The sequence below is a fragment of the Juglans regia genome, chromosome 1 (assembly GCF_001411555.2).
Source record: "Juglans regia cultivar Chandler chromosome 1, Walnut 2.0, whole genome shotgun sequence".
Taxonomy (NCBI): domain Eukaryota; kingdom Viridiplantae; phylum Streptophyta; class Magnoliopsida; order Fagales; family Juglandaceae; genus Juglans; species Juglans regia.
The window spans coordinates 33,320,759-33,334,736 of record NC_049901.1 but is presented as its reverse complement, the minus strand read 5'-3'; the positions used below and the strand labels follow the sequence as shown (position 1 = coordinate 33,334,736).

Genomic DNA, 13,978 nt, shown 5'->3' with positions numbered 1-13,978 from the left:
GTCGTTCTTATACTTAATTCCGGGTCCGGTTCCGGGTTAGGTTCCGAGTCCGGGTCAGGTTCCGGGTCAGGGTCTTTGACTAACCAGTAACCAACCAACCGGATCCGGGTCTATGAACAGGCCCAGATAAGCCCGGTAATCGTTATGAAGCTGTGAAGACTGCCCGTTTGAAATTAGAGCATTGATCGGGTAAAGCTTTTCATAGCTCTCCCCACTTTCCTTGTACTTGAGATTCCATTAATTATGGAACTCTGATTTTTGGATCTTGGCGCTACTCCTTTTTCCGGTGATTTAGGGTTTTGCAGAATTGTGGATTTGTGAAAACAAATTGCACAGTGGTTTTCGTTTTCTTGTTTCGGTTGATTTAAAGCCCAGTTGATGGCAACTGATAATGAAGTTGAAGAAATTGACAGCTTGGAGAGAGGTCTATTGTCCCGTGCTGGTTCTCAGGAGGAGCTGGTAACGGAGGCAGAAGAAGAAACGGTCCTGTATACGGCGTCGTTCCAGGAGATGGAAGAGAATTATGTCAAGTATCAAACTGCTCAGTGGGTTCTCTACTCCTTGCTTCTGATACTGGCCTGGGGAATCGGCTTTTTCATGCTTCTTTATCTACCTGTGCGGAGATATATACTCCGCAAAGATATCGGCTCCAGAAAGCTCTATCTAACTCAAAACTCCATAGTATATAAAGTAAATCAGCAAATCCTCTTCCAATTTATTTCATTGTTTTATACTTTTTTAAGATCACATGCAAATTAATACACAAGAATTCAATTCGATGAAATGTATTTACTTATATCAGTTATGGTGGTCGAATTTCTTCGTAGAGTTCTTTTTAGTAGTCAGCAACATGTTGTCTAATCTGTGGACCTTTGTTTCATCGTTTTTCACGTAAAGGGATTATTACTGACTTGTGATAATTGTTCAATCCCAGCTGATGGAGTTTGGATGCCATTGAGCAATACTGTTTCTTTTTTTCAGGTCACAAAGCCAGTACCATTTCCATGCTTTGGAGAGTTGAAGAAAGAGAAGCATGTCTTGTTACCTTCAGTTGCCGACCTTGTCATTGAACAAGGTAATGTGTTGACACTATACTTCTACATTATCTCAAATTCGCGACAAATTTTATCAAAATACAGCGGTTGATTGATTTTACAAACTAGGACTTTAAGTAGGATTAAGTAATTGCTAATTGCCCGAGGGGTTGACTCAAGTGGTAAAGGCCAAGGCTTGGGGGTATGCTACCCCCAAGTCTAAGGTTCAAATCTCCTTGAGCGCAAACAATCTCTAGGGGCCATTGGACTGGAGGATTTTTTCCTTGAATTACCCAAGGTGCACTTGCGGGAAACTTTTTGCCGAGGGCCTGTGCACCATCAGCATTAGTCAGGATACTGTTCCTAGACACCCGGTGCCATTCCAAAAAGAGAAAGTAATTGCTAATTGCTATGTATTGAAAAGATAGAGAGAAAAAAGATCAAATATTGACTAATGAGGAGTGACTTCCCAGCTCACAGTATACTGGAATAGTTAGAATTACAAGACGATAGCAGTTTATATTGTTAGAAAATTTAAATTTGGTTGACTCTGGCCTACCGGTTGTTACAAATTGAGTTGGTAGAACCTGGCTGCTCATGAATGGACAGACCTTCAACTGTTCTTGCAGCTTTTACCCTTCAGATCTAGGTGCATACATAATACATATATCTGGGAATTTAGATTTACAACCTAGGTTCTCCGAGTACATTTTTGCTGGTAACATTTTGGAAATCTTTATTTTTATTATCAGGATATTTGCAATCCCTCTTTGGTGTCTACTCTCTTAGAATTGAAAATGCTGGTGTAAGACGGCCTCCAAGTGATGATGTTCAAATCCAGGGAGTTGCAGATCCAAGCGCTTTCAGAAAGGTATTTCTTGTTACATATCACCTTTGTCTGGTGACTTCAGGTTGATGGATAAAAATTCCTCTGTCTCCCTTGGTGCCCTTTTCAGGCTGTTCTTATTCATCTCGCGAATATGAGAAGTGAGGTTTTCTCTAGACCGGTTTCCACAGTTGAAGACACTCCCAATCTAAGGGTAGGTCATTCATCATATGCTTAGATACTGCTGGATACAATTACAAGCTCAATTTTTGGTCTGATAATAATTTAAATTATGTTTGTATTTTTCAACACTTCATCTCTTTCTCTCTCTCCATTTTTTTAATATATGTCTCTTTGCGTGGACTGCAGGGGTCCCCATCAAAATCTTTAAGGCACGATTCTTTTCCTCATTTTGGGGAGCAAGTACTACTACAAAAACTGGAGGAGGTTGGAAATTCAGTGAAGGTAGAAAACCAGAACAAAATCCTATTTTCTATAAGTTTGGAATGCTCCCTATTCTTATCATATGTATTCTATCACAGAGAATTCAAACCTTAATTGAGGACCAGCAGTCTCAAACATCAGAACCAATAGATTGAGGTAAGTGGGCTCATAATGCATATTAGAATGACTATTTTTCTTGTATTGTACCATGCTTTGTTAGACATTTCTTTATGCAGAAGCTGAATCTTTTGAATAATAAACTCATTGACATGCATGTATCACCAACTTCAAGTCTACCAAAAAATAAATCATGACAAATTTCTAAATGCATCACTATCTGGCTAATCCTTTTCATCCGCACTCACTTATCTTTCAAATGAGTTTGGGCCTTCCATTGAATGGGCAACCTCCTGGATTGGTTATTCATCTATGGCACAGTTTCAAGAATCCCAAGAATTCAACATTTTAATTTTTGCATCATTATTGTAACAATTTTTATTCAAGTAGGATTTAACTTATCCGGTTATTGTCTATTGGCTGATTGGGACCTCCCCATGCTTTGTAAAATGGAATTCAGATTGTAAATGCACTTGAGAGAATTCTCATGTTGAAGAAGCTTGTTGTGTATGGACAAACTTCAGCGGATTCATTTAGCTACTGACAACTTCAAAATAGACATGAACTTGACAAAAGTTTAAACTAGCAGGACTTGTACTACCTTGTACCCCACTCTACCTTTGCTTACACAGAGGTTGAGATTATTTATGTGGTTTCTTGAATACTATTATAATTGGTTTGCTTTGTGCTTTTTGCTCCTCTTTTTTTTTTTTTTTTCGTTGTGTTGGCATACCGGTTATAATTCCAAAATGGGAAACAAGAGAGATTATTGATGTCCGTGTTGACCTAGATCTTGATCTGCAATGCAGGATTCAAAGTGACACGTAATATCGTATCGGGTCTTTTAAACTGGGAACACATTTTTGTATTTGCTCCTCTGAGCTACCATTAGAGGAGTGATATCTTAGACCCTACAATAGTTGTTTGATTTCAATTGAGTTGCATTTGTTTCCATGTGTATGTTTATGGGAAGGGCTGGACTAGTCTTACCAACTAGATGATCATTAGGTTTTATGTTATCATTGACAGGCCGAAATGTTACCTTTTCCATATATCTTAAATCATCCATTGAGAGGTCTCTGAATGTTTTTATGCACTTTTATTATTATTTATTCTTTTAAATCTCAGCTACCTTCTAAAATCCTTGTAGATTGTGTTGTGTCCAACTTATGTTCTATACTTTGATGCTTTCAATCCCACTAAGAGCAATGCTGAATGTGGCAGCTGTAATTTTGTCAAAAACCGCTAATTCGTATAGAGCCATCGAACCAGCCCTACCAAAAACTAGAGTTGTATGCATTATATGGATAGAAAGCAAATGACCGGATTGTTAATGTCGTGTTTCGTACACTTTAGGCTGGGTTCCAGCAACTCGGATCTTGGGCCTTTCACCTGCACACTTAAGAAAACACAGAGAGTGGGGGGCTTGGCCGGGGAGTCACTGATGCTTAAGTCAGTATATCTCCCTAGTAGTTTGTACAAGAGCTTTCAGGAATTAGAGAGAGTTCTTTGTACCTGAGGGGTAGGTTTTATACTAGGTTTTTGGGCAGGGACAGCCCATACCTTGCCTCAAGGAGTTCATGTCACTTCAACTGTTCATCTAGTCAGAATCCTATAATGCGGCGTGACTCATGGGGTGGCTCCATTAATGCGGCGTAGAGTCCGAGGAGTGGCGTCTTTAATGCGGCATGGCTCCCTGACTTACTTTATCCCGCAAATGTTCATTGTTAAGCCTCTTCATCCCTATTGTCAAGAGATCGAGTGTTCCTCGTATCTCTCGCCCACCTTCCTGCTCAGGTTCTCAAGGGTTGGGTGTCATTGGGGGGTGTAAAGACGGCGAGTCTCATCTACCCCTACCATCCGCTTTTCCTACACGATGGTTGCTTCCTGGGTGTGTTTTGCTCGTGGGTTGAGTACTTTGTAGAGGCCCATTGACTCCCTTTAGAGGAGGGTTGTTGGGCCTAATCGAGCTCTCTCCCTCTTCCCTAGAGATCCCTAATGGGCTCGCAATACAAACCAATTTGGGGAGAGAATCTGTTTTCACTCCTAGGCAGTGCATCCCTTTTCTATGGTATTGTCACGTGGATGTACATATATATCATCATCATCCTTGTTGGCTTAAAAAGAACTCAGGATCTAATATCAACAGCCTTGTACAATATATGAACATAACAAATAATTGGTTTTGTGGGTGAACTTATGGAATTCTGTCCTCATTTCCATGCCCAAGTAACTGTTCTTTTTCTTTGATGGGTATTAAATAAAAATAACTAATCTCTGATATTGCAGTGCTCTAGGTGGCTTCCTTCAATTGGATGATTATCTTTCCTCCATTAGATAATGGCCTGTCGAGCTTGGAGATAGAAGTTGGTCATAGGTGGAAATAGGGTATGTGAATGTTGATACACTCGGCCTTGTAATGTTGAGAATTTTGATGCGAATATGATTTCTTTGTGTCTTTGACAACTTTTTCCTTTCCTATGAATATTGTTTCTTATAATGACTAGGGTGAAGGGCACGTGGGAGGGATATGCTTGACTTCCCTTGTTTGATGTACTTGATTTCTTTTGTGTGGTTGTCAAAGAATTAAATGTAAAGGAATTAATTAGAAGACATTGAAGAAGTATTTTGCCATTGATTTTCAATATGCATTTTACCAAAACAGAAAAAAGATCAAAACCAACGAACATTACATATAGAATACATCACCCAATAACTAATAAATATTAAATACCATTGTCAAGTCCTTATTGTCGTCTAAGCTCCTCTATGCATTTGATGACAATGTGATCTACATCAATGGTTGTAGGTGCCTTTGATCAGCAAGCAATTTGTAAGTCTCCAAGCCCTAATCTTTCGTTAAAATGTTTGTACATGTCTTTGATCCTGAATTGAACACTCTACCAAGTCAAACTAAAGTATATCTTTCTTTTCTAAATAATTCAGCCAACTCTACTAGTTAAGACTGAAGACGAAAATAATTGAATTTCAACAATTCTTGTGAAGATTTACTATTACTATTTTCTTGCATCCAACTCTATTATACAAAAAAATAGTTTTATTTGAAGACCTTTACATCACACGCCATACAAAATCATAAAAATGATTAGATCAAAACAAGCACGTCAATATCGAAGCATCAATTTGGCCAACCCAACTTAATCTACATTGCCAATTTGCAATGTGATAGTCATTAGCCACTAAAGGTCAAAATAGTCAACACACCTAACATGCATTGATACGCATTTTAGCCCACTGGGCTGTTTTCTTCCCCTATGATCGTTGATGGTTGTCAAGGTGTCGTTCGCTTTTTTGAGCTCCTCCGGAAAACCTTTTTCACTTGAAACTTGGCCGTTGGGCCTTTCTATGTGTAAGCTGTTGTTCTGAGGGATTTTTGAGGTATCATCCCTAATTTATCTTATTTAATTATGAGTAATATTAGAGAGAATTTACTATAGCAGTGTATATTTTGCATTCACTGTATGGTTATTTCTAGTTGATTGTTCTCAACACTCACTTGGAGAGATATGTGATCTAGATGATGCCACATCATGTGTGCAAAATGGATACTCTCAATAGTAGCTTCTATCTATATTTATTATTTAACTATCTCAATCAAGGTTTTTCAAATTTTTGTTTGAACTTAAGGTTTCAAGTGAGAGAAATAAAAACACATAAGATAAACTATACCATATTTGTACTCATTTAATACTGCCAGAAAATAAAATAAAAATGTATACGGGTGGCAATAAATATTATAGGACTTATTTTATGTGTTTATCTCTTTCAACTGAGACTCTCAAGTTTGAGTAAGAAATTGAGAGGATCTTTCTCCAAATTATCTTACCAAAGACTCAAAGAGAATTAAATACTCAATTATCATTTATAATATATTAGAACAAATACAAGTATAATTTTCTTGATCATGTATAACTCTTATGTTGTGTTTAGATGGCTGGATTTGGAAAAGGGTTTAAAATTTGAGTCTTTGAAATCTAAATTATTTGCTTCGATCATATTAAAACTTAGATTTAGATTTGGACAAAATTTCAAAATCTTGAATTTCAAATTACACTACATGAAATGAATTTGAAATCATGGCATTGATTTGCAATCCCAAGTCCAAATCATTCTACCCAAACTCAACCTTAAGGTATTCTATCAAGTAAATTTCTTTAATTATTTCTTTTTCTTTTTAATTCAATTGATGAGATCTTGCCACCTTAGCATTGATGAGATCTTGCCACCTTGTCAAATTCTCTTCAGTTGTGAAATCACCTAGGTTGTATATAGATAGAAGAATTTGGATTTGAATTTGAATTTAAACTTGAATTTCAAATTAACCATGCTTTTTAAGATTTTGAAAGGCTTAAAAGCTTTTTCGACCATGATACAAATCCAAATTTTAACGTAGGATCCAAAAAGAGATCTCAATTAATTTAAAGGTCGAAATCCAAATCCTTGGTCTTAGGGTTGGGGAATTAGGATTAAAAAGTGTTTAAATAGTCTTAAAAACTTTTTAATTGAACAATTAAATTGTTTGAGTGTTACATATTAAATCACTTTTAATATCAAATAAGCTAAAAAGTATGATTGAGAAAAAACATCAAAATGATGATTTTTCTCAAACGTGTTTTTCCGGATAATGCGGAACGTAATTCAAATTTTAAAAATACTGTCAATGGACAAAAATGCTCATATAACTTTTAGATAATTACAACTTTCAAACTTTCAAGAATATGCTCATGATTTTTAAAAATTTAAATAATCATCATTTCTATCTGAAAAAAATACTTTTTTAATTTGTTTCTGAACAAATGTAACATATTTGAAAGTACTTTAAACATATGGTTACCAAACAATCAATAACGTTTTAATAGTAAACGTTATTACTGAAGTTATAAGTTATAAGTCCTAAAAGTATAAACTATATTTTCCACCGCAATCTCATGCATGCCTATCTATCCAAATGCAATATCAAGATATTTATAGTATAATTTATATAGACAAGCCATGTTATCTACACTATTGTAGTAAACCTAACGTCTACATACATATCCCATTGGTTGGCAACCCACTTGTTTGGTGACGAGGAATAGAAATGGGCAGCAGATCAGATTGCACTGAAAATTTCTCAATGTTTCTTTCTATAGTTGGAGAGCATCTCATGAGAACCCCTCACGTGTGTTTTCTTAAATATTTTCTTTGTGGGCAAATTCAGAAAAATTAAAAAACATAGTGAAAAAAAGACAGAAAAAAAAAAAGAGTAGTCTTAATTAAGAAGTAGAGTTTTAAGGATATATGGTTGAGACTTTTAGACTGAGGTCGAAAAAGGAAAGGTAGTTGAATGTCCTTCTCTTTAATTTTCTTTTTCCCATTATTATTATTATTATTATTAGCAGCATGAGATAAGAGCAAATGTGTTGATTGGTTGCTGAGAAAAATTCAGAAATTTGGTTGAGAAAATACGAGTTTGGCTCACCAATCTTCACTTCCCAAATTGATTAATTCTGCTCATGTTTCCTTTTCTTTCACCATCTCACTTTATTTTGTTGTATTTATGTTCATTATTGGGTAGTTTAATGTTGGAATTGAGTAATTACCTATCTACTTGGTTGTCGTTAGGACTGGAGACATCCTAGTCCACGTTATAAATGGTTGTACCAGGATTATTTTTCCCCTACTCTTTACCATCTTCTTAGCGACCAGTGGAAGCTTTAAGTTTTTTAAGTTTTTTTTTTCCTTTCTTTCTTTCGAAGTACATCTACCTAAAAGAATAGTTGGTTTGGAAAATATATATGAAGTCAATTATTACTAAGATATCTCGGAGATTGTTTATGGGTATATAGAGTACTCCTACATGTATTTATAATTTTGCATATATACGTAAATTACATATTTTAATTTTTTTTTTAAATTCAAATTTTGAATTAAAATTTCCTAATTTTTATCATATTAAAAATTGACACATGGAATAGTAAGATTTTTTTAAATACAGTTAGTGTTTTTTCTATAAGTAATTTTATCAATTTATGTCTGTAATGATATGATTCAGGAGTGATTTATTAGAGAATAATTCTTCTTATCAATTATTATTCACTATACACACACCACATCCTACGAAAAAATAAAGAAAAAGTTATCACTATGGAGTTTAAGAGTAAATACTAAATAGTAATTGATGAATAGCAGAACCCTTTATTGAAATCAATAAAAGCACTTGAATCTCATTTGAGTAACGAGTGTTCAAGATCTGTGTAGATAATTTTTTACTCAAAACAATTTTTATATATCACAAAAATCTCATTTATTATCTGAGTTTGTTCAGAAGCTAATCAATTTTGTCACAGAAATTATTTATATTATAACTTATAATATTATCTTCAGATTTTAATGATTGTCCATAGTTTATAACTTCATCTTCATAAAGATTTGTATCGTTTAATAATTTATCATAGTTTTGTATTTGTAAATAAACGAATTCATCAAGCCTAACTCAAATTTAAAGGAGTCGATCTCTGGCAATTTGTGCAGTAACCTTGTTATTTATTACCCTACATAGATCATTACGGAGGCAATTTCATTTTTGTTGAAAATTTGGAATTTTTCTCATCACAAAAATATTGACATAAACGGGATGAAAATGAAGACGAATAACGTAAAACTAAAAGGGTATTGGAATATTTCATCCCTCTAAAATTCTAAATAAATAATAACATGTAAGTGATGTATGATTGTGGTTGGTCAAACTTGATTAGGTAAGCACATTGATTCCTAGAACAATATTACAAGTACCTTTTCTTTTTTTTTTCCCCCCTTAAGACACGAGTTTTGGACTTCTTTAACACCAAACAACCTTTGATTTGGCATTGCATGCTCGGTTTAATGTTGATTCTGGTTAAAATAAATAATAAAATTTATCGTTTTTCATCAATTAAGTTTTTTAAATAAGGGATGATTTCACGTGGTATAAGAGTAGAGGTCTTGAATTCAAATCATGACTCTACACTCTATCTCATTTAATTAAATATTCTACGTGTTGAGCCCACTTATTGAGGGATAGTTTGACCTACACGTGAGGGAGAGTGTTGATATATAAAATAAATATAAAGTCTATATCTTCGCATCAATTTAAACATTTAGGATAATTGATGATTTCATATCGGTGATATGAAAGGGGCTATGCTAACAAGATTGTGCATGATGAAATTGACATTTTTGAAGATTTTAAAAAACTTTCATAGTAGTGCTATAGCCACAAAGAGATTATACAAAAGTAATCTCACAAACTGATGTAATTTTATATGATCCGTTAGATCTATTTTACAAAAAAAGTAACTTTATAATTTGATAAACCACATCAAAACATATTATTTTGTGGGATTACTTTTGTTTGATTTTTTTTATGGGTATGTATTTTCCAAATTAGATTACTCTCTAATCACGTCATGTCCATACTCCATAGCAATTGGTGCAAAAATAATAATAAGAATTAATGCCGTGCACGTTGAGCAAAAGAGTAGGCCAAGACAACCAGAAATCTTGCATAGTGGAGATGAACCATATAATATATATAACTTCATAAAAAAATATTTAAAGTATTTTGCTTGCACTTTTTCAACGACCTTCCCCGAAAACTCATTTTTTAGATAACCAATATAGATCGGGAGTTCTAAATACTTCGCTTAGCTACTAATACATAAAAAATTAGTAATGTGAGCACTGCTTTTTGTTACTCTCCGAGTCTTTAGACTCTTTTTGAAGACTTATTTTGAGATGAGATGAGATAAATTGATATTAAAATTAAAAAATTAAATAAAATATTATTAAAATATATTTTTTTAATATTATTTTTATTTTAAGATTTAAAAAAATTAAATTATTTATTTTATATTATATAAAAATTTTGTAACGATAAAATGTGAAATTTTTAAAATTTTAAATTTTAATCTTGAAAACAAAAGGCTTAAGTTAAGGGAGGATCACCTCGAGTCTATTAGCATCTTTGAAATGGCCTTATTATATTATAAATACAGAAGCTTATTGGTTTTAGATGATTACTCCTTGACTTTTCTCGTTTTAATCCTTTTATTACATATTCGTTAAGACTGACTAATGGAGTCCATGCCACATAGTTTATAAGCCATGTCATCACCAATAAAATTTTGCTGTTTGTCATATTAAATAAAAATTAAAAAAAAAACTAAAAACTTACAAAGAAAAAAATTAAAAAAAAAATAATCTCATTGGCTGGCTTGATCATTTTCTCCTTTTAATCTTATTTTCTAATTTTTTTTAAAAAACTTACACCTTTTTTCTCTTATTTTTGACATTTTTTGTTTTTTTTTTTTATTTAGAATTTTTTCATTTTTTTCTTTTATTTTAAAAAAATCAAATTTTGTCTTTTTAACTATTGTGACACATGGCATAATCTTATGGCAATGCTGTGGCTTCTAAGCCACGTAGTAAGGACTTCATTAACCAGCCTAACAGATCTTAACAAAATGATTAAAATGTTCAAAATTAAAAACATAAAGATGAAAAAGTTCATTTTTAAGATTTGGAAAGTAATCTATCTAAAGAAAAAACTACAACGACTATTTTAGTAGTTAACCCTTAATAATAGAATCTTGCTATACATCAGTCACTATTTTATCATACACTCCACACATTTTTTCAACTTTATGTCACATTCAGCCATTACTTTCAATCTCTCTCATCCCTCTGTCTCTCTCTCCTCCTTCCTTTCTTTCCCCTTCCTCAAGCTCTCCTCAGCCCCCCTCTCTCTCTCCTCAAGCTCTTTCTTTTCGACTTCTCTCTCTTCAAGTTCTTCTCGACCTCTCTTCCAACCTATCTCTCCTCAAGTTTTGTTAAAGGAAATAAAATAAAATCCTGCATATCAAGTATGGTCTGATTGTTGCGAAACAGTGGCTGATCCGAAGATTATTTCTTAATAATATGATTATATGCCCGTGGTGTTTATGAAACATGTCTTGACGCCAAACAAGCCTACTAAACTTTCATAACTCCCATGTGAAATGTTGCTTATTTGATTGCCTTACCTTCAAATATATTGCAAAGTATATTATTTTCTTCCTCGTTGCTTTGCTCAAACCAGAATCCCATCAAAGTTCAAGAGACATCTCTCATCTATCTTCCTTACTCTCTAACTTCTATTTAAAAATATCAGCCCATATTTACCTTATTGGAGAAGCGGGGAGTTTTGACACAGTATATTCTTCCCTACCCTTCTTCCTTCCTCACCTTTCCTCCAAGGCTTGTATGGTTTTTTTTTTTTTTTTGAAAATTTTTTGTTCTTTTTTCATTCTAAAGTGGAATAGACCAATCTACTAGGTTTCAACCTCTTCATAGCAACATGTGCCATCCCAATGAACTTCGAGGCCACCGATCTACAGGGTGAGAGCGACAATGTTGATTAACTTGATTTTAGAAATGCACATGAGCCTCACGCACCATCCTATCTCCATGTCTCCACATGCTAAACACTCCAATGGCTTCTTTGGTTATGGATCTTCTAGATGAATATTCTCAGGTTTCAAAGTGAGGAGCGACAGGTACAAGTGCATCTAACCGATGCATCGCTATCCTAAACATTTTCCTTTAACAAAACACCTACAGTCCAACCTCTCCAGCCAATCCATGTTACAACTTTTCCTAACATTTGGAATTGACATATTGCAGCATGTTGTTTGATAGATGGAAAATGCTGAAGAGACTAATGAAGTGCACCGATGTGCATTTTTGTGATTTTTTTTTTTTTTTAGCACCATCCCTAATAGATATTAGAGGTGTAATCGGTTCAGTCTGAGGGGTTTTGGATCGAAAATTTTGGTCAATCATTTTTTATGGACCAAACCGTTAGCTATCGGTTCATTCAGTCCAATTCAATCCATGAACATTCCTCTCTCTCTTTCTCTCTTTTTAATTAATACAAAAAATTAATTAAATTAGTAAAATTAAAATTAAATTGTCTCTTTAACATTTTATACATGCTTAATGAATATTAAAGATCCGGACCTTCAATCCGGTCAGCTTTCGCGATCCTGAATCAAACAACCTACGGAAGTGGACCACCGAATGTCACGGTATCCAACACATGAGTAAAGTTGAAGTAATCCATTAACTTTCTTCGCAAAAACAAAAAGGGAATGATTATCTTAGCCCTAAGATATGTGGTGGTGAGATTTGAAATTGACGGATGGTGCCAAACATTTTAGCAAGTGAATAATTAATAGATTGGACTGACCTCAAGTTTTTTTTTTTTTGTCTTTCTTCAGGGTTTGTTTGTGAAGGTGCAAACATGTGTTGATGGAAGTCTGGTTCAGAATAGGTTTTTTGCACTTTGTATTGGAATAACTGTTCCTTAAGTTGCTATTGCAAATTCTAACCTACATTTTTCTTTCCTTTCTTTTTCTCTTGTAAGGCATTCATACACTAAGATATAGAAGAATGATTTGCTCACTTTTGATTCTATTTTTCTATTCTCACTTTGTTTTTTTTTTTTTATTGACATCAGATGCAAGAAAGTAAAATTTTGAATAATTTGAAGGGTATACAGACTCTCGACAAAGATTTTGATAAACTCTAAAAATTATTTACACCTAAAAAAATTCAAACCTTAAATGGAGAGAGCATATTACTAAAACCAAAGCCCTTGCTACCAAAGCCACCCCCAAAGGTTTTATCCTAAGTTTGGTAACTCTGAGGATTGGTCCTGCAACTATTAGCCTCCCACTTGTATCATTCTTTTTTCAATTTTTTTTGGTTTTAACGGTCTACAAGGTTGCGTTTGGATATTGAGATGAATTGAAATAAACTGAATTCTTTATGAATAGTAATGAGTGGAGATGATATAGTGATTTTTGTGAGTCTCACCTAAGATGAGTTTGATATATTTGGATGTTAAGATGAATTTAGATGTACTTATGAGAAATTGAAAAATGTATGAATCACATTAATGATTGAAGAGTTGTTGTAATGATTGAATATTAATTTATTTAAATCTTTAAGTAATAAATAACAAAAATCAAACATAAATTTCCTCAATACATGCAAAATATTTTTTGTGCAAACTTTTTCTTACTCGAAATTTATAAAAAAATTTAAATAATTATCAGTTAAAAGATAACAGTATCTTGCTCACATTTTATTTCAATATTTGTGTATATATTATTTAATAACTACTACAAAAATAATTGCGCGGTAGAAATAAAGAAAGTCACCCACCATTCCAGATAGCAAAGTCATGGCACGGGAAGGTTGCCTTCGTTACAGACGGTTTGGGGAAGAAGAAGGACGGGAAAGAGAGAGGGAGAGAGAGAGAGAGAGGCAGACTTATCATGACGGAAGAAAAAACACAACAAAAAGAGAGAGAAAGTCAGGAACCCCTAGATAATGTCAGTGACGTGTTATATCAAGAAACAGTGTTAAAACCAGCTGAGTTATGTATATTTGTGAATGAATTCAATATTTAGATATTAAGATAAGTTGAATGCAGTCAAGGATACAAACCTAATTTCAGTCTTGACTAGTTAAC

At 33.7% G+C, this 13,978-nt stretch overlaps 1 protein-coding gene across 3 annotated transcripts; it reads left to right on the top strand.

The window, feature by feature from the left end:
* Nucleotides 1–168: 168 nt before the first annotated feature.
* On the top strand, nt 169–5,044 carry LOC109011761. Of its 3 annotated transcripts, none has more exons than XM_035687772.1 (7): nt 169–690; nt 982–1,075; nt 1,787–1,905; nt 1,991–2,074; nt 2,230–2,325; nt 2,403–2,460; nt 4,711–5,044. In XM_035687772.1, exons 1-6 carry the CDS (start codon nt 379–381, stop codon nt 2,457–2,459), a joined length of 762 nt encoding a protein of 253 aa, XP_035543665.1. In that variant the 5' UTR covers nt 169–378; the 3' UTR covers nt 2,460; nt 4,711–5,044. The 3 variants fall into 3 exon arrangements, with proteins under 3 accessions (XP_035543665.1, XP_035543675.1, XP_035543669.1); XM_035687782.1 differs by lacking the exon at nt 4,711–5,044 and adding an exon at nt 3,231–3,545; XM_035687776.1 differs by lacking the exon at nt 4,711–5,044 and adding an exon at nt 2,882–3,185.
* Nucleotides 5,045–13,978: the final 8,934 nt, after the last annotated feature.

What these genes read in the sequence shown, in the direction of transcription:
- LOC109011761 (XM_035687772.1), top strand. Translation starts at nt 379, where the DNA reads ATGGCAACTGATAATGAAGTTGAAGAAATTGACAGCTTGGAGAGAGGT. An exon ending in CGACCTTGTCATTGAACAAG is followed by an intron (nt 1,076 to 1,786) that starts GTAATGTGTTGA and finishes TTTTATTATCAG; the next exon opens with GATATTTGCAATCCCTCTTT. An exon ending in AAGACACTCCCAATCTAAGG is followed by an intron (nt 2,075 to 2,229) that starts GTAGGTCATTCA and finishes CGTGGACTGCAG; the next exon opens with GGGTCCCCATCAAAATCTTT.